Below are 19,699 nucleotides of genomic sequence, written 5' to 3'. Positions count from 1 at the left end.
TGTATTAGCAAAGATTGTGGAAACATGCAACCTGCATTTTATCCTGCAATTTGCGTGACGCTGTGCCAAGCAGCACTTCATTGTTTGGATCTGTAATCCTGGAGGCCAGAGACATGGAAAAGAGGGATCCCAGAAAGTGCAATAGTGATCTTGTTCTCCACACACGACTCCAAAGCAGGTAAACACGAAACCTCATGACCCACCCCAGCATTGTATTTCTGCAGAGCTTCCAGTGGGTCTTTAGCCTTCCTACAGCCCCATTTATACCACTCGAGGCATGCAGCGAAATCCAAAGCTTGACAGACCTGTGTTGCCTAGTTACAGTTCTAAGCTATGATTGGACAATCACTATACGGGGGAGGGGTTTAGTGAACAATCCATTCAGGTGAGTCTTATTCATATTCTGACACTAAAAACTTGATTAACTTGTTTGATTAAAAATGTGTGGTTGAAATAATAAAGACTTTAATGCAACTCTTTGTAAAGAAGTGAAAGAAACAAGCACAAGGGCAGAAGTGAAGTCAGTTGGGGGGACAGATGGTGATCTATCAAAAATGACTCACAGTATGAGCGGATGGATGGCTTATTGGTCTGGTCCTTCTATTTGTGGCTATGGACAACTTAGTTGAGAGCCCATAAATAAATGTAAAATACTGGACATATCTGCAGGAAAAAAATATAAATTATATCACAGTAGTCTTTATTTATATGCAATGCCCATCAAGCTTGATTAAATTTTCATAATGTTTTTAGTCTCAAGGGTAGACTGTAGATGTCAGCGGTCAGCATTCATTCTGCGCAGTTTAGGGGGCAGGTTGTCCTCTGGCCGACTCCCTACCAGTGGGATCTGGACTGGTGTTGGAGCAGTAATAGTGCTAATGGCTGCTGGCAGTCTGGATTTCTCCAGCTCACCCTCCTCAGCATCTCCATCCAAGGACAACAGCTGGACCTGCTCCTCCGGCTGTCCTTGCATCGCAGCTGGGATGGAGCTGGACCTTAGCCTCTGAATACTAAGCGGAAGGTCTCCTGTGCTGGAGGCCTTCCCTCCAGGCAAGGCTGGCCCTGTCTTCAGCCCCCTCCAGAGGTACTCCTCCCGTGTAGAGCTCATGCGCTGGAGTTTGTTGGGCAACCTGGAGGCTTGGTCCTCTATGTGGTCCGCATAATCAGCTGACAAGAGCCTTTCTCTGCGGCCTCCACGGCCGCCATTCCCCATCGGAGGGGAGGAGGGCGTGTGTGCAACAGGCAGTGGGTGGGGCGATGTCAAGGAGGACTTCTCCTCCTGCTCTTTGACGCTGTAGGGAGGCGTAGGGACCTCAAAGGTGTTGTGGAACTGGGAATAGTCGACTCTGAAGAAGCCCTCCTCCAGTGACATGACGGGGAGGAAACGATGGCCCCACAAGACTTCATCTTCGGTGTAAGATGTCCTTGCCTGGCATGTCATACCTACAATGAAGTAGAGAAATATTTCAAATACAGACGAGAAAAATACAAAAAGTGGATTACTAAAAACACTGTTACAAAGAAAATGGTAGGAATTGGGCTGTTAAATAAAAATGCAGGACAGAGAACAGAACTTAAAAATGGAAAATTGCTTCAGAAAAAATACACAGAGAAATTTAAAGAATGTATATAGGACAGAGACAGAAAAGAGCTTGTGCTATTGAATAATTAAAGACCGTGAAAATAAACAATGTTAAATATTTTATTTTATATTAGGCTACAGAAAAATACCACAAGCTAAATGATGATGAACCAAATGATTGAGGAAAGGGAAGCTTATTCAAAAAACATATACATATTCAAAAACTATAATTTGCTCTAACCAGTGGTCTCCACGATGCCCTCTAGGATGACAACAATCTCAAACTGCTCATTCATGAGTGAGCGCTGCGACAGATCGAAGAAGGGGCTCTTGGTGTTGATCTCGTGGCAGATGGTTAGAGGCGACACCAAAAAGAGCTGGTCCGCCCCCGTCCCAAAACCCACGTCCAGCTCGCACTGGTCCAGGGGAAGGAATTCGCCCTCTGGTGTCTGCCGAGACTGGAAACACAAACGATCAGGGCGTATTTTTACTTATAAGGTATAATTTAGGAAAAATCCTCAACTTTGTCCCCCACAATGGGGTCAGAGCACAGGATTTTGGAAGCAAATAATAATTATAACCAACTGAATACCCAATTGTCAAACTTAACCACTCTGAATGCTTAATCAAATTTAAAACTTTGAAAAGCCATCTGCCTAAATGTAAATTGTGTAAATGACCCTCTTTGAATTTTCAAGTTTAAGTTTTTTCAAGTGCTGTAGTTTCAAAAACTGAATTTTCCATCTTGAATTCTGGCGTCTGAATCTAACCATCTCATTCAGACAGATTGAAATATGTGTCAATGCTATAAATTCAGTGGTATTTAAAGGAAGAGTTTGGAAACATTTTGGGAAATATTATTATTAGGGCTGGGCACGCGTTAACGCATTACTTAATTAACGCCGACAATTATTTTATCGCACGTTAACGCAGTTTTTATTTTATTATTATTAGTTTGAAAGTCCCTTGCTCATTGTTTGACTCTTAATACACATACAGTCAAACCATGGGTCACAGGAGGGGCGGGATGTTGATCAGCCTGCAAATCACCCACCCAAACAAGCAGTGGAGGGAGGCTTCGGCAGACTACGCATGTTTTTCCATATTTTCCCCCCCGCGATCCGTTATCACGGCAGCAGGTGAGCCGCTTGCTTGTTAATGACGCAGCCTATCAAACAACTCAAACAGCCGAAACCAACATCTGCACCCTGTGTTCAACGCTGCTTTAACATTAGCCTACCTGGTCTGTGCTTATCCACCGCGACTTGTAACCTCATTTCAAGTTTTTAACTGAGTGAAGTCTGTGCGAGTGAACACACGCACCAGCCCTGCAACACCCTATGCACACACTGCTGGTAAAAAGCACCTTATTTGTTTAAAGTGTTTGGAAACCACAATTTATTACACTTTTGTGTATATAGCAGTACATACAAATTGCGCAATACACTACTTTAGAATTCATTATTCAATTTTACGCATAACACTGCGATTAATTGCGATTAATCCCAAGAAAATCATGCGATTAATCTTGATTAAAAATGTTAATCTTGCCCCTAACTAATTATTATTATTATTATTCGCTTTACTTTAGCGAATTAGATGAGAAGATCAATGCCACTCTCAGATCTGATAAGAAACTACACTAGTGGTTAAATTTCAACCACTACTGTACTACTTTCTGGAAACAAGGGGGAACAGCTAGCATGTCCAGAGGTAACAAAATCCACCTACCAGCACCTCTATAGCTCACTAATTAAATTAATTAACTGTTTTCAGTTTTTACACTAAGCTAACCACCTGCTTGCTGAAGCCTCATGATGACATGAGAGTGTTATTAGTCTTCTCATCTCACACTTGCCAGAAAGCTATTTTGCATTTCCCAAAATGTTGAAATAATGCTTTGAATTCAATGGTGGTCAAATTTCATAATTATTAGGTGTATATTTTCTTATACAATTTTAATCACCAATGCACAATAATAAGAACCAATTCATACCAAGGCAAATTCCTCGTATGTGAAAATGTACTTTGCAATAAACCCGATTCTGATTCTGGGTATTACTTACTTACATACTGGGTTAGCTATTGCAGTAGGCAAATTATTCTGTTACTTCATTAATGGAAAGTTAAAACAAATAAGTTATGTCAGAGGTTTAACTCACAGTACAGATAATGTACCCACCCATTACAATAATAATAATACTGTCACAGAACAGTTTGACATTTACTTGAAATAGCTTATTCGCTTTCTTAGTGAGAGTTGGATGAGAAGATTCCACAGTGGTGTCAATCTTCCCATCTAACACTTGGTAAGAAAGAGAATAAGGGGTTTCCCCAATGTTTTCCTGAAAGGGCATGATCATAACTTTTTATGAAACAGTCTGTTAGACAAAGCAGGTGTTCCTGATGTACAAGATGAAAAAGAGCAAATGGAATCCCTCCAAAATTCAAAGCACTGCTGGCTTTTGTGCTAAAAAAAAACATGTCAAAGGTTTTATCCACCTGAGAATGACTGGTGTTAAGTCTACCAGGCCACTTCATCAGCCAGGACCATTTTTCCTTTATCTCTGTTGGATAATATGTGCTACTGTACTGTACTGACATTTTTCATCCAAGACCCCTTGCGGCCACTGTAAATGTTCGGGAGCATGTATTTTTTTACAGGCATAAGGGTCCCATGAAACAGCTTTGAGAAGGCAAATGTCTATGATTTAACATGGTTCCACATGACATGGGATTTTGGGGTGGTAGTTAAAGTGAGCAGGGAATTTTGGAGCACAAAAGCAGGCGGGACAAAGTAATTATAGTTGTTCAGGATTGCTTCCATCATTCCCATTTAAGGGGGAAAGGATGAAGAGGGGCATGTTTTTGTCCTCAGTCTCAGGCTTCATATTGATATTGCTCCAAAATTCTGGCACCTAGATGCACACCCCTAACCTGGTGCAATAGTGCTAGTTTTCCTGACCTGCATGTTTTATAAAATGGGAAGAAGTTGCTGAATCCCCCAAAAAATCTATGATGACATATTATTGGATAGAATATTTATTTGCCTGTGAGAGCTGGATGAGTCAACAAAAGGTTCTTGACACCTTTGGCAGGGAACTGGATAGATTTTGATATAAAAATACACAAAAGGGGAATATATTTTGACATTTGTTTTGTAGTGATAAAACAATAGCACCACAATACACCCAGGAGACACAACAACACTACAAAGGTATCCTTAGGACCTTGAGGTTGTTCTTTATGCACTTACTGCCAGCATATGGGTGTAAAAGACAGTGGTCTCGCACATCTCTGTCAGATAACACGAGCATTGGTAACATTTACAGTTTGAGACACTGTGGTAATCTTTGACTCTAATTGTCAGCATATTATGGTACTCTAAAACTCTCTGTAGTAGCCTGGCCTCTACAACAAGTATCATTAGATTGTGGAGAAGACACTAGTGCTTGCACTGCAATCAAATAAAGTACTCTTTTAGCTGTTAAATTAAAACATGGGATTAGGGAGAAGGCTCTCCATGAGTTTGTAAAACCTCTTTTCCTGTCAATTGCAAGCCTCTTACTCCAGTTTATATGTCAAGAGTGAATGATTTAAAAAGGAAAAGGTGTTTGTTTCACTCAGAAGGCCAAAGATAGAAACTCTGCAGCAACCCAAATGAAGTCCACTATCATCACAACAATAAAAGCAAATAAAAGCAGAAAATGTATTACTTAAACTATGTCATATTCTGCTACAGCTCAAATCAGATAGTTCTTTCTGTCACCTCATGTTAACTTGTATGCAGAGTGGTCTCCTTGGCCCAGAGTGAGGAGCCACTTGGTCCACAGATGGCAAACATGCTGTCATTTGTATTCACAGTGATGTTTAGGACAGAAGGGTGTGACATTTCACAGGAAGACGTCTGTGCCCACAGATCCCTGGCTCGCCTTGGTGAGGGAAAGTGTCACCCATCATGCTGTAGCCGTGATGGCTACTCCCGGAGTATGCAGACAAGGAGCCTATGTTGCATGTCTATTGTAGTTAAATCAGAGTAAAATGCTCTGAAAGGGGGATGTTTTTACATAAAAGGACAATGTTGAAAAGTGTGGATGCCCGGGGGAAAAATTTAAATGAAGAGAGGGAAAGCTGTGAAAAGCCACACCAACTGCCTGTCCTTTCATCTACCAGTCTGCATGGTATAGTCTTGTAATAAATAAAATAATGTTAAAATGTTTCATTTGGCTCAACTTTTGCTGCAAGGCAATGCAACGATATCCGGCAAGGTTGCTGCGGTAGCCAATCACATACACACAAATACAGGTAAACTCCTGTTTACTTTGTTATTATCATGACAAAAAAATAAAATAGCTGCCACTGTGATAACTTTCCACAGTTCACAGTACAAAATTCTATGATTATAGCAAACCCTTGTGCATTGCTTTGGTTGCTTTGACCTTAAAACACTCACCGGTACCTTAAAAACAATCCCTCACCACCACAGGCCCCTGCGTTGTTTTAAAACAAGGCTGTTTTTGGTCTCAATCCCTGCTTAGAGTTGAAAAGATTAGTTAGTTTGACATTTTGGGAAATATACTTATTCGCTTTCATGCTGAGAAGATTGATACCACTCTCATGTCTATACGATAAATACGAAGCTACAGCCAGCATAAAAACTGGAAGCAGCTTGCCTGGCTCTGTCCAAAGGTAAAAATATGCACCTACCAGCACCTCTTGTTTAATAAATACAAAAAACTATTTTGCTATCTTTAGGAAGAGCCAAGATAGGTGTTTCCAGTTCTTAACTGGCAGCTAGCTGTGGCTTCATATTTAACAAGATATGAGAGTGGTATCAAGAATTTTTCTAAAATATCAAAAGCACACTTGAATTATGAGTAATTTTTATTTTGAGTATTGTATTATGAATAGATTTGCTAATTGATGCTTCTTTAGGTAGTTCAAATTTCCCTTTGAAATTTTCATATAAGCTTCCACCATCTCCTAAAAGTGGGAGGAGCACATGAAATCATTTTAAAAAGCCTGTCCTGTATATATATATATTAATTTATTTGTGTCAGTCATTTTAAAATGTTAATTGTCATTGAGAAACTGCAGGCAGGTGTCCCATTTGTCAGCGATGTTCATACAAGTCAATGAAATTGGAGACCAATTTCCTGGGAAGTCATATTGAAGCCATTATAGTTATGCAAGTGAAGCTGCCATTTTTCAGATACAGTTCATGGCTGCAATATAGCGCCATAGTGTTGCAACTAAATTATACCTCTGCCAAGGAAGCAGCAACCTGCTTTACACTGAATGGTTTTAACAAGGTGAAAGCCTTGGGAGTTTTCTTACTGCCACTAAACACTCAGTGCCACAAGGGGGAAATTAATGGTCTTTGGAAGAGGACCTGATATAGAGGGAGTGCTTAATTTACCAAGCCACCTGAGATTCCGGTTGAGTAAAAGCAGGCCCTATAGTGACACACTTACTCCTTGGTGACAGTGTGTGTGTGGATTTGTATGTGAGAGAGATGCAAAGAAACACAGTGCCAGAGAAAGTTAGAAAGAAGTGTGTGTGTGTTGTGTGTGCATGTGCATTTGTCCTTGTGTGTATGTGTGTCTTTAATGTAACTGTGTATATATGTGTCCAGCCAGATCCTTTGAGCTTTGGGCTGGACATCAAACATAATACTCACACAGACGGCACATTTTATGCTGCCATTCCTGGTCTCTCAACAGCACCAATGAAGCTTTTTCAACCTTCTTTCTTTTTGTCTCTTCTTCTCTCTTTCTCCTTCTCTTTCTTCTTGTCCTTCACAGTTAAACAGTCTCCCTGCTTGTCTAGCTAAACATTTGCATCCATGCCCGTCTATCTGCCACTACTAGCCCTTATCACTTATCTCCTGCTGCGGGCCAACCTACTGAGACGAGCTTCTGTTGACATTCACGAGCACCACCCAGCTGTCACTCTCTCCCTCAGTCTCTCCGACCTGCTTGTCACATTGCTGCTGTTTACTGCTTCTTTCTCTCTTGTCTGAGCACTTTTTTCTTGCTGGTACGAGTGTGTTTCCTCCGTGTGCTGCTGGCAGACAGAAGCAAACATGTTTCTTTATTTTAAAATAATATTCTGCCACTGCTGCAGGGGCCAGTGCACCACTGCATTTTATTGATTTATTAATGAAATCTGCATGAATATTAATGGAGGTTCAAGGATATTTATCTTTTTAATTTAATATACATTAGGGATATAGATGAATGCACAGCCCTGCCAAGTCCGGCCAAATGTTCCAATGTGTGACACATTGAAGTGACTTTAATATTTTTTTAACAAAATATTTCCTGGCAGGTATCAGTTACTAGAAGGTTCTTGCGCCCCAAAGAGTCTTATTGTAAAGAACCAAAAACTCCCTACATAAACATTATCAACTGTGTAATATAAAATATCTTCTTCTTTTAAAAAAGTTGAAGGTATTGTGTGCCTAAGAGAAGTCCAGGGTGGATTAAATTTTGAAATAATTCAGCAATTATAGCGTTGTGTTTTGTTCACAAATACAACAACCGAGTGTTTTTGAATTTGAATGTCTTCTTCTCCATAGCAACGATGCAGGCTCGTGGGTATTTAGACCTGTCTCTCATGTCAAACTGACTGACAAAACATAAAATCACTGAACTGATGCTCAGAACATAACAATACATGCTTCACCATAATATGCTTATTTGAGCTGCTTATTACATACATAAGCAAACAAATGCGTTTTGTTATAGATACATTCCTGCATTATAATTACATTGCACTGTAAATAACATGAATGCAGATGAAGAACATGATCAACTTTAATGTTTAGCAAAACCCAGAGTATCCAGGTCCCATAAGAATTTACAACCTATGTCAATCCCTGACTATCCTGGACAATTGACTGTAGTTCCCATGTTACACTGCGTTTAAAGAGCTCCATCATTAATAAGATTTACTGCATCGTGTCAGTCCGCTTTGTTGGCAACCCATCTCACAGTGACCTTGAGCCGTGTGTTACCTGAACACAAGCCAAGGCATTATTTCCACAGTGCAGGTATAGTACTATACGGGGTGACGTAGAGTCAATTTACTACACAATAACCCACTGTAAAGTCTCACACCACAAGGGCGTAGCTTTGTGGGCTATAAAACATCTGTTAACAAACCTTAAAATACACAGTAGAATAGACATGGCATGTGGTGCTTTTTAGCAGATAATTAGGAAATGTCCTGGATGCAAGCTTGAGTGAGGTAGAGCGTAGCCAAAGCACTGCTTCTGTACTTCGTAACAGTTCTGCAGCAGCCAGTTCTGCTTTAAATGTTGTGAACCAGAACTGCTCAAACTACTAGTTTTATACTCTTCCACTGGGCCTTAGGGTTTAAAATAAAGCCCATCATCTATATTATCCCAAAAAGTATTCTTTAATGATAAATCTATAACGGCCCCAGGTGCGCTAAAAAGAGGTTCTTCTACAAAGGACAATGCTGTAATACTGGCACACTCACTGTGCAGACAAATTTTACCAAGGTCAAACGACCCAACAGTATGCCCCACGGGTGCATACACTGCTTTCATTCTATTCAGCAGTAGACAACTATTACAGAATATTAAAGTCTCTCAATGTAACTACTGGCAGGTACAACTCTGTACAGGGAGAAAAGTTAATGATATAGCAGTTGTGCTTCCATGATGTTGTGCTGATTAATTGCAATGAACACATCTTTGCCTTCTTTACTGTTAATTAAAGAGTAAATGATGACAAAAATTAAAAAAACTCATTCAAGAGGAACAAGCTGTAACATTAGCAGTTATAAGTAAGCCATGGCTTTTAATGTGTTCAAATGAGTGAGTTATTTTTTCAAAAGATACCAATTTTCTTTTTTAACTCTATATATGAATAACTAAAGACTGAACAGAAGATAGTTTTTTAAATGATATTATAAGCCCAGATAAAATCTGAGTAAAACACAAAGCATATAACCATATTTATGCACTAGCGGTGACACTAACATACTGCTTTCTGGTGAGTCGACCTCGAGGTTCAGAAAGTAAACTGTCACTTGAGATCATCATGCTATTCAGCAGAAGTGACAAAAGCACGACTAACTCTTCCTGCCACAACAAACCACCGCTGTCCTTTGGATATCTGCCTTGTTTGGACTGCAGAAAAGTAGATTTCATTTGTAAGACATGCCTGCTACTGTGAGGAAACACAGGGCTTGGACATTAAAACACACACACATGTCAAAAAGTCTGCTTCAAAAAAATCAAGTAATATAAAAATATAGTTTGGTTTTCCAGGTGAAAAACAACCAGGTGTGATTCAGAAAATGCAGTGATTGACACTGTTTCTTTCAGTTGTGAAGTTTTATGACACAAACATTTTTTATCCTCTTCTCTTTCATCATAGCCAGCAGCTGCCTCTGCTCCTTTCATCCTCAGGATTTTTTCAGCACTGAAGCCAGCATAATACAATGGCATGTCATTGTCAGCTCTCTGTGCTTCAAATTAGTGGCATTTTGTCTTTAGGCAAGCTTTCCCACACTCTGGCCCACTAGAAATTGGATCAATGGATCTTTAGGTCAATGTGTAGTTTTCCAATCCTTTCATCTGGCAGTTGAAGCAGACGCTGAACTTAGATATATACCCCATTGACAGCAATTCTGAGGACGAGGGGGGAGAGGGGGGGGGATTGTGAGATTGAGACGACCCTGACAGAACCAGGCAACACACTCTCAGAAATTAAGAGGGAGGAGAGCAGCAACATCAAATTGCTGTTAAGGACGAATCCAGCAACGAAGTAGCCTGGTTGCTGCAGCAGGGGGTGAATGTAAATGGTCACTTATTAAAAATACATGGGCTCTTTTGTTGGAGCCTTGTGTTAAAACCATCAAATCACAGAGACGCTCAGGGAATGCAATCAATTCTGGAAATTCAATGCATGACTTGGAATGCACTCATAAAACATAATGAGCAATTTCAAAACAAATGAACTGACTGCATTCCAAGAGCTGAGATGGGGCAAGAGGCAAAACTGTGCCAAAGCGTGCCTACTTTTATAGTGATTTTGGATATAGTCTAATGCGCACGTGAGCTAGCCTACCTTGATGACTTTGCACCTGATCTGCGCGGACACCATATGGCTGTTCCGCAGGTTACCCACTCGGAACATGAGGCACAACTTCCCGTCCCGCTGCGAAATGACCGCGTCCTGGCTGAACATCAGCGTCTCCGCGCGCTTCTTCGGCTGCGACATCTTGATGAACATGCAGCCGATGAGGAAGGCGTCCACGATGGAGCCAAGCAGCGACTGGAAGAGGAAGAGGATGATACCTTCCGGGCACTTCTCTGTGATGTAGCGGTGGCCGTAGCCGATGGTCGCCTCCGTCTCGATGAAAAAGAGGAAAGCGGAGGGAAAGTTGTACACGTTGGCGACGCACGGGGTGTAGGATTCTTCGTGGCCGCCGTGGCTCAGGTCGCCACGGATGTAGGCTATGACCCACCACATAGAAGCCATCACCAGCCACGCAACTGTATAAGTGAGGATGAAAATGAGTAGGTTCCAGCGCCACTTGAGATCCACCAGCGTGGTGAAGAGATCGGAGATGTATCGGCTCGTCTCCCCGCCAAGGTTACCGTGCTGGACATTGCAGCGGCCGTTCTTCTCCACAAACCGCTGCCTCTTTCTCTTGACCGGTGCGGAAAAAGTAACGCTTTGGTTGGTGTTTACCACCTGGTAATCCTCCCCAAATTTCCTCCTTATGGCTGACATTGTACCAATCACCTACTTATGACAAGAAATCAATACTTGTGTAGAAACGGGATGTTTACGCAAGTTTGGTAACCCCTGCCCAAACACCATGCAGTAACATTCAGCGCGCGACTCTCATTCTGTGAGATGGAGATGCGCCTCTCTCCCGTAAATTAGTCGTAAGGGAGCAGAGATTCTGCGCAATACATGATTCAGACTCGGGCCTTTTACGCAAAGGACTCTCCCGCAAGTTCCAACTTATTGTCCCTGATCTCATCCACTGAGAGGTGGGGGAACACATTCGAAAGCAGCCCACATTTTTTAAAAAAACAAGCTGTATTCAAATAGCTCGATTCAAAGGCTGCGTCCTTGGTGGCTCCACGGAGATATTGTTATTCAATAAACCTGTGAACGTGAATTGCAGGCTACAGCGCGCACTTCTAAGGGAACATGCTCTGGTACGAGTGACTTCAAATTGTGTGAACAGTTGAGGAGCTGCAGCACGCAGCTCTCTCTCTCTCTCAAGGGGGGCTGGTGTGGAGTTACAGAGAAGGAAACTCTGTGTGTGTGTGTGTGTGTGTGCGCGCGCGCGCGCGTGTGTAAAAAAAATAAGAGTGCAGCAAACACTGTAACTGTGAAGCATTCCAGTCTTTCTTTACACATAGCTATGTGTTTCCCCAGTTGCCTAACTGGTTCTTCTATAGTGATTGGCGGCTATTTGGTCCCCCCTAGTGTTGCTGCAGTAGAAGTGAGCCAATAGTTGTAGGAACCGCATTATAGCCTACAGCACGGAATTTGAAGTTACTGTTACAGACAGATGGTAAAGAAATGTCACAGCAAAACTACACATGTTCATTGGAATATTATAGGAATATAATGGAATAGGTTACTATAACAAATCAGATAAGCTTCATACCAAAGCCCTATGGGGATGTTAACAAAATGAATGTGGCTATTTGTTGCCAAAACTATTTACACAATTCGAATATGGAATAATTACTGTGGACTGAGTAGCTCTCCAGTGATGGCAGTAATGTGATCAACTCCATGTCTGTTCTGTGTTTTTTGTGTCGGCTATGTGTATAGACCGGTTGTAAGATTGTATCAGACCTCACTAGTCCCAAGAGGAATATCAGATTTAAATGCATAGAGAATTTTGCAACATTGGGATTTCCACTGTAGCTGTTTCACCATTATCAATGCATCTTCTCACCCTCTGAAAACATCCCACGTACCTTGTTATTTTAATTAACTGAAAATAAAGACACATGAGGCAGATAGGGAGTACAGAAAGAGGGAGACATCCAGTTGGCCAGCAGGAAATGAAGCATTCCACAAAATGAGTTGTTCAGTATTAGTAGACAAAATAAAAGCAATTGAAAACAAAATGGAAAAACACTTTTACTGGCTTATAATTGTGACTTTTGTATGAACTGTGGCCAAAAAGGCATACAATGACTATTCACTTACCATGTAAGTGTAACCACATGTATTTATTCAGTTAATGATTAAAGAGATCACTAAGATTGTTTTGTCGGTGGCTCTTGACTGTTGACAGAAAATCATTTTAAGTATGCTATATGAACTGCAGAAATACCTTAACTTTTTCTAATATCTGCTGATATTAAATACCAACTGAAAATGCATTACTAGACAAAGAAAAGCTCTCAAGAATTATTATGTAAGAAATCAAAATAACCAGTTCTAGTGAGCCGCAAATGCAGTACCTCTACATTTAAAAGGAAAGGACACATCACAGTAAATCCATCACACACCGACAGAATATTTTTTATTCAGTCTAAGGAATAACATTACAAAGCTCCATGAACACATACCCACTATTTGCCACTGCAATAAAGTGAGCAGCTAATAAAACAGGAAGAGTCGAAGTCATGAAAGGATTTTGTCACGGTTGGATTAATCTATGAGGTGGCCCCTATCGACCGCCACCATCACCTTTTATTTAGGCATATGCATAGTGCGAGGTAATCAAAAATAAAAGTCTTTTAGACTTTCTACAATGTAGAGCCACAACACAAGGTCTTAATGTAGGATCCACCTTACTTGATAATGACTACAGTGCAGCAAATTCACTGATTACATTTGTATTTTATCAAATTACTTAAAATCAATTCACAGTGAAGCTGGGGCTTTTGGGGCCCGTGGGGGTCTGGGGCTCCAGGTGGATGTCTGCTTTGCCAGTTGGTAATCCAACGCTGATCTGTATTGGCACTAAGCAATTGCCAGATATCCGTGCACAGTTTCTTCATCCATATCATTATTAAAGTCACTGTTTCCCCTACCATTCAATGGCAGGATGCTGATTCAAATTGTAGGGCAAGATTTAACATTTGGGAAAGAGAACACTGGTATCAGATAGGAAAATTGGTATCAGCAGATACCTTGAGTTGAGGTATCTGGAGAGAAAAGCTAGGTTGCTGCATCTCTAATTTTGTGTATGTGAAACATGTCTGTGAAAGCCTCAGCTGGATTGCATAAGGGTAGGTGATCATACTGCCACTTTGGCAAAAGTCTGTGTATAGAAGGACAAAAAACTTTTAAAGAAAAAAATATATATCATGCATGCAATCAAACACACAAATTACAACCTAAATTATCACCACTGTTTACTGTCTGTAAACTGCCTGTATGTCTTGAAATTCGAGAACAAGGGTAAAATTTGTTGCAGGGTGATAGTAATGTGCTACTTTGCATTTCATCGTATTTGTTACACCGACTCACAATGTACAAAACCAGAAATACTGAAAAAAAATTAAGTAAACATACGATAACAGATTTAAAAAAAACTTTACAAGTAGGCTAATATAAAGTTGCTAAGTACCATTTAAATAAATAAAGGAACATCTTATCATATCTTACCTTATTCGTGCCTACATGAACCCAATTTCACAACAGTTCAACACTACAGTGAGACTGATATAATGCACATAATACACAGAAGTGTGTGTTAGAACGTAGCATTAAATTAAATCTATCCAACATTGTAAAATGAAGAGTGTGTTTGAGCAGGGGATGCTTTTTAAAGAAAATAGCAAGTTTTCCTTGTCCGTGTCCTGAATGACATACAGAGACAAAGAGTTGCATGTCTCTCTGCATTACAGTATGTGTTCGTGTTAATGTATCCAGTGTGTTTACTTTACTATAGAGAACACGGCTACTTGTCCGGTCAGGTTCTCTCAAACCTCAGCAGCCTTCGCCTGTCTCCTCTCACGACCCGTCCTCTACACCCATAATTCCCCGCGCCAAGACAAGATGGAAGAAAGCTGCGACCGCCGGAGAACAATGTTTTGGCAATAAAACCCCAAAGCGGCGAATACGGAGAGAGTATAGGCACGTTTGAAACCAACTGCGATCATGTGTAGGTGAGTAGGAAACTAAATGGGCTTTTATTCGTGGCGAATGCTTTGGATTTGTCGAGATTTAAGCGACGGAATTGTCTCGGCTCGGCGCAAACGGGAGATGCACTGAGACCCAGCATCATTGTTTCTGTTGCATGGGCCGTAATGCGGGTTTTCAGTCGGGGCAGCTAGCAGCTAACTAGCTAGCTCATGGCAGCCCTGATTGTTATAAACACAGCTGCTTTAACGCGCACATCTTTATTTAGTTCGGTCACTGGAACTGGAGTCCACATGTACCGCAGTCGCCGAGGAATGTTTTGCTAGCTAAAAGCACTGGTAAGCGTTATCCGGTAGTAATTACCGCTAAAGTTAGCTAACAATAAATAGAGCGCCAGCGTTGCTCCGAGCCAGACAGATTTGATTTCACGAGCGTCATCAAAGCTTGGGAATTGGAGAATGAGCAATTTGTGCCTCTGATCTGACTTTAAAGCGATCTTGCTGTTAATTTCACTTCATCGCCTGCTGTTGTGTGCTTTTTTTCATCAGAGAAATGAATTATGTGGCATTTTAGGATGCTCCTCCTATATAATTACCGTTTAAAAAGTCAACATATGCGATGATGGCATCAAATCGTGGATCCTATTTTAGCGTTAGCTAGCTTGATAGCAACACCAGGTAGTAAGCTAAACGTTACGTTACATTGGTCGTAACGTATGAATTTAGAAATGTATCGACTACAAATGCGGCTTATTTCAGATCTAATGTATTTGAGTATTGATGTGTCTTTATTTGAATGGCAGGTTGTGGTTTTTAGGACGTCTTAGCCGATTGTTTTGATTAATGACTATTAAGATGCGTTGATTGTCTCATTGTGGGTAGCTAACTACGCTAACTAGCTGGCTAACTATTATGCATCACAAAAGCCCACCCGCTTTCTGTTGAATTCAGGGTTGCGTAGCCAAATGGTCGACTGGGCTAGACTAAACAATAAATTCTCACCCCAGTCATTCTTGTGTGCATGTTTCAATGCACGTAGGTTAACTTACTGCTTACTCACCCGACTGCCCAAAATGACTCAAATATCGTTTGTTTTAGGCAAGTGTGGTGAACCGATTAATTTGCCAGTATTCCAAGCGATACCCCCAGCTTTTGCGTTCATGTTGGCTTATTAGCCAAAAGACGGCCAGCAGTGTTGTCCAGCATGCATCAAAGTGAGAATACAATAGTGATGTCTGTCTAAAAAGCTATCAAGCTACTGCAGAGATTTTAATTTGGCTACAGTCCAAGTCACATGTGGGGCTAAATGTGGCACGTAGAACAATAAAATTTTCAGAAGCATATATATATATATATATATACGTTTCAGTGCTAAAACCTGTAATCTGATGGAGTGCTGAGCTTCACATATTGATTAAAGTCACTTCATAAAACCCCCATCTATAATTATGTTATAAACCAGATTTTGTTTTCATTAACCAATACCTAGGCACATATTGACTGCATTAATTTGTCTTCTATTAAAACTTTAACTAATCTTATATTGTGGATATTATAAACAAATATGGATATTTTCATCTTCAAGCTCAGATGGCCAATCTCCATTTCGTTTCATTTAGGGTTTGATATGGAATTTAGTAGCTGGTAATGGTTAGCTCCCAACTATTTGTAACATAATGATTGTGATAGTGTTTAAGCTTTGTCATGCTACTTAGTGGTTAGGTCCAACTATTTATAACACACTGATTGTGATAGTGTTTAAACTTTGGCATGCTACTTAAGTAAACTGTGCCAAATGTCTGGTGCTGTGGCTGAGATAAAGAAATGGAATGACCAGTAATCGCCTTGATGTTAGTAATCTGTGCAGTATATTGAGTGTCTGCATTATCTCTTCTTCTACACTTGGTCAGTCGCCCTTGATACACGAATCACAATATATTATTAACAACATGTACTAATTTCACTGTTAAATGTTTCACTATGATGTGCTGTATTTCACAAGTTTGCACAAAGCTAGATATTTTATTTTAGAGGTTTCTCATCACTTGGGATTTTCTCAGGGTAAATTATATGTATTTTGTGCAAAGTGTTCATTAAGGATTCCAGTTACTGTACCCAGTGCTGGTAAAGCCTAATAAATCCAATTAAGTAAATAATAGGCCACTGAGTAAATTCAGAGAACACTGTAGTACACACTGTCAACGCCATGTAGCAGTGACAACATCTTAACTGGCAAGACTTATAACCGATGAGATGTTATAACAAAGAAACAAAGAGTGACAAGTACTTTGGATTGTATATTTATTCATGTCTGAAAATGTCAGTACTTAACAACTATTTTTGTCTGCCCTGTCTTTCAGGATGTTCTTCCCCTTCATTCCTGTTTAGATTTATTGCCCTCCTTCTTACCTGCACAAAGCAAAACCACCACCATGAGTATTATCCAAGACAAATTGGGCAATGAGTTTTTGCGTAACGGTGGCATGGACCCCAATTTTGCACCAGGTATGCTTATGTTCAGCCACCTGCCACCTGTCACCAGCTTCACACGGCTGGCCTCCCAGTCCGTTATGGGCGAGCTGCCCCAGGAGATGATCCTGAAGAAAGAACGTGACTCGCCCCCAGAACACCAGGGCGTCACTGGTGGGAACACAGGGGGCTTCCTCCAAAGCATGGGCATTAAGCAGGAGCGGTTAAGCGAGCTGGATTACCGTATGCCCCTGTATGGTGGGGGTGGAGGAGTAGGGGTGAACTGTGCTGGAGGGGGCGCGGGGAAGAGTGGTACCGACATGCCGGACATGTCTTTCGGCAACCACCACCAAAATCACCAGAATATGCTTCTGCATGATCTCAGCCTCGGCAACGTTCGTTCCCTTGGAGAACCGGTAAAAAGTGGTTGTGGTTCTAAATATGGTTTCAAGTGATAAATTGTTGATATTTAGTTTCCACTCTCACTGCTTAAGCAGGAATTGTTATATACATGCCTTTATTTATAGACCTTTGTTTACCCTGCAGCAGTGATTGCTGCCTGTAATGGTTATTTGTGGTATATTTACCTTGTTGTTTGTGCTCAGGTGCCTGGAAGACCGGGCAAAGAGCCAAAAGAGTCCTCAGGTAGAAGAGGGCGAAGGAGCAATGGGGATGGGCAGGGAGGTAAAGCACGAAGGAAACGCAACGATGCTGCAAAGGTTAGTCACTTAATCTGCTTTCATCATGTCCTTCACTACACCAGGGGGAAAAATGTGGTGTTTAACTGGTCTTACGTCGTCAATGCTTTTATGCTCACATGATGTGGAAAAGTCAACAGTATATGACTTGTACTATGACTTGTATGGTTTTCACCTTGTAGGCCATGATGTTGGATGCAGATGGAGCCTGCCTGTCCCCCAGCTCAAAACCACATATCTGTGAGCACTGTAATGCTGCCTTCCGCAGCTCCTACCACTTGCGCAGACATGTGCTCATACACACAGGTAAGAGACATTCGCTGCTCATCAGTGCTTTACTTTTCCCCCAGACTCAGTATTTTCCTAGAATTTATATATTTAAAGTGAAATGTTTTAACCAGCTACATCCTCTACTTTATTCCACAAATGCACCATCGCTCATGTTGCTGATCAGATCTGTTATGCTGAAGAAAATGTATTTAGGATGCACACAGTACGCGTTAAGTCAGAGAGAGCTGTAGGAGGCAGTGTCTGTTCTCTCTGCTACACACGAGAGGTTTATGTCTGACGAATACAGCTGACAAATCAAAATTGTTAGAAAAATATGCTACTTTTGGAATTTTGATTATATATAGAGCCCCAGATCAATTTGCTTGCAATCTGGTATAATGCCATGTTACCAAGGTTTGACACAGGGAAGAAAAAACACAATTCACCCTGAATTAATATAGCATTTATGGAACAAAATCCATCTCAGACATTAAATTTACTGAACTCTTTATTACCCTCTACTACTAATTTCTCCACCTCACCATGAGTGCTCGGGTCCTTATTTGAAACCAGACAATCACAAAAGCCTGGAGTGACTCAGTGATTACTCATGTATTTCTGGATGTCTTAGTCATCTCTTTGCTGGGAATGTCTCACTCTGTTCTTTGAATTTGAGCTCATAAATGATTTCAGGAAAAAACATCTTTTTTTACAACCTCAGTTTATTTTAAGTTTCCCTTGCTTTGTCCTTTATAAATGTAACTTAATCTGATAAAGGGTCTCTGAAGTCTAGAGTATTTGTATGTCACAATTTAGACATGGGGAAATAAGATTTTCTTGTAAAAAAAAAAAAAAAAAAAATGTGGGCCGTTGTTTCTGTAAATGAGTCTAATTTTGAAGTGTATTCATGCGATAGGTGTGAAATGATAAATGCCACAGGTTCATTATGACACAATACACACAGTTATAAGACAGGCTGGACGTTAATTAATGTGGTGAGCGGATTGGTTGTACTCTTGATCGCACAGGTGAGAGGCCTTTCCGGTGCAGCCAGTGTAACATGAGCTTCATTCAGAAATACCTGCTCCAGCGGCACGAGAAGATCCACAGTGGTGAGTTTCTGCATTTGGGTATATAGTATACTCAAGTGTTTTGGAATTAATGCCTTCGCTTGTCACCAGTATCAGTGTATACAAACGTTGCTGGTGTGACACAAGCCCTAACACTGTCACCTCTGTCTTTTGCAGGAGAGAAGCCTTTCAGCTGTGACCAGTGTAACATGCGTTTTATCCAGAAGTACCACATGGAACGACACAAAAGGACACACAGTGGCGAGAAGCCCTATCGCTGCGATACCTGCCAACAAGTAGGCTATGTGTAGACTGTTTGCTAAGTAGCTTACTGCTGTTTTCCCATTTCATTTTGTTTGTTTTGGCAATTGGCTTTGTATATTCTTCTTTTAATGCTTTTTAGAAGGATTTTTATTCAATAGTGTGTGTGTGTGTGTGTGTGTGTGTGTGTGTGTGTGTGTGTGTGTGTGTGTAAAAGTAACTTATGTTGTGTGTGTGTGTA

General features: G+C 40.8%; 2 protein-coding genes across 5 annotated transcripts in view; one reads left to right on the top strand and one right to left on the bottom strand.

Moving 5' to 3' along the window:
* Positions 1–668: 668 nt before the first annotated feature.
* Positions 669–11,355, bottom strand: LOC123982924 (G protein-activated inward rectifier potassium channel 1-like). The gene is made up of 3 exons (XM_046068893.1): positions 10,687–11,355; positions 1,824–2,040; positions 669–1,443 (listed from the first exon to the last, which is right to left on the bottom strand). Exons 1-3 carry the CDS (start codon positions 11,353–11,355, stop codon positions 776–778), a joined length of 1,554 nt encoding a protein of 517 aa, XP_045924849.1. The 3' UTR covers positions 669–775.
* Positions 11,356–14,565: 3,210 nt separating this feature from the next.
* The window catches only part of LOC123983372 (zinc finger protein 281-like), an 8,241-nt gene continuing 3,107 nt past the window's right edge, over positions 14,566–19,699 (top strand). Inside the window, exons 1-6 of one of the 4 annotated variants that reach the window (XM_046069618.1) lie at positions 14,566–14,713; positions 17,051–17,575; positions 17,765–17,878; positions 18,040–18,163; positions 19,147–19,239; positions 19,375–19,493. In XM_046069618.1, coding sequence (XP_045925574.1) covers positions 17,123–17,575; positions 17,765–17,878; positions 18,040–18,163; positions 19,147–19,239; positions 19,375–19,493 — 903 coding nt within the window. In that variant the 5' untranslated portion in view covers positions 14,566–14,713; positions 17,051–17,122. The other 3 variants (XM_046069617.1, XM_046069620.1, XM_046069619.1) reach the window with 3 other exon arrangements.

This window comes from Micropterus dolomieu, linkage group LG14, assembly GCF_021292245.1.
Source record: "Micropterus dolomieu isolate WLL.071019.BEF.003 ecotype Adirondacks linkage group LG14, ASM2129224v1, whole genome shotgun sequence".
Lineage (NCBI taxonomy): Eukaryota > Metazoa > Chordata > Actinopteri > Centrarchiformes > Centrarchidae > Micropterus > Micropterus dolomieu.
This window is presented reverse-complemented; position numbering and strand designations above follow the sequence as displayed.

Coding starts and splice junctions, on each gene's coding strand:
- LOC123982924 (XM_046068893.1), bottom strand. CDS start 11,355: ATGTCAGCCATAAGGAGGAAATTTGGGGAGGATTACCAGGTGGTAAAC. Junction 2,041..10,686: donor TCAGGTGCAAAGTCATCAAG/GTAGGCTAGCTC, acceptor TTGTGTTTCCAG/TCTCGGCAGACACCAGAGGG. Junction 1,444..1,823: donor GGGCATCGTGGAGACCACTG/GTTAGAGCAAAT, acceptor ACTTCATTGTAG/GTATGACATGCCAGGCAAGG.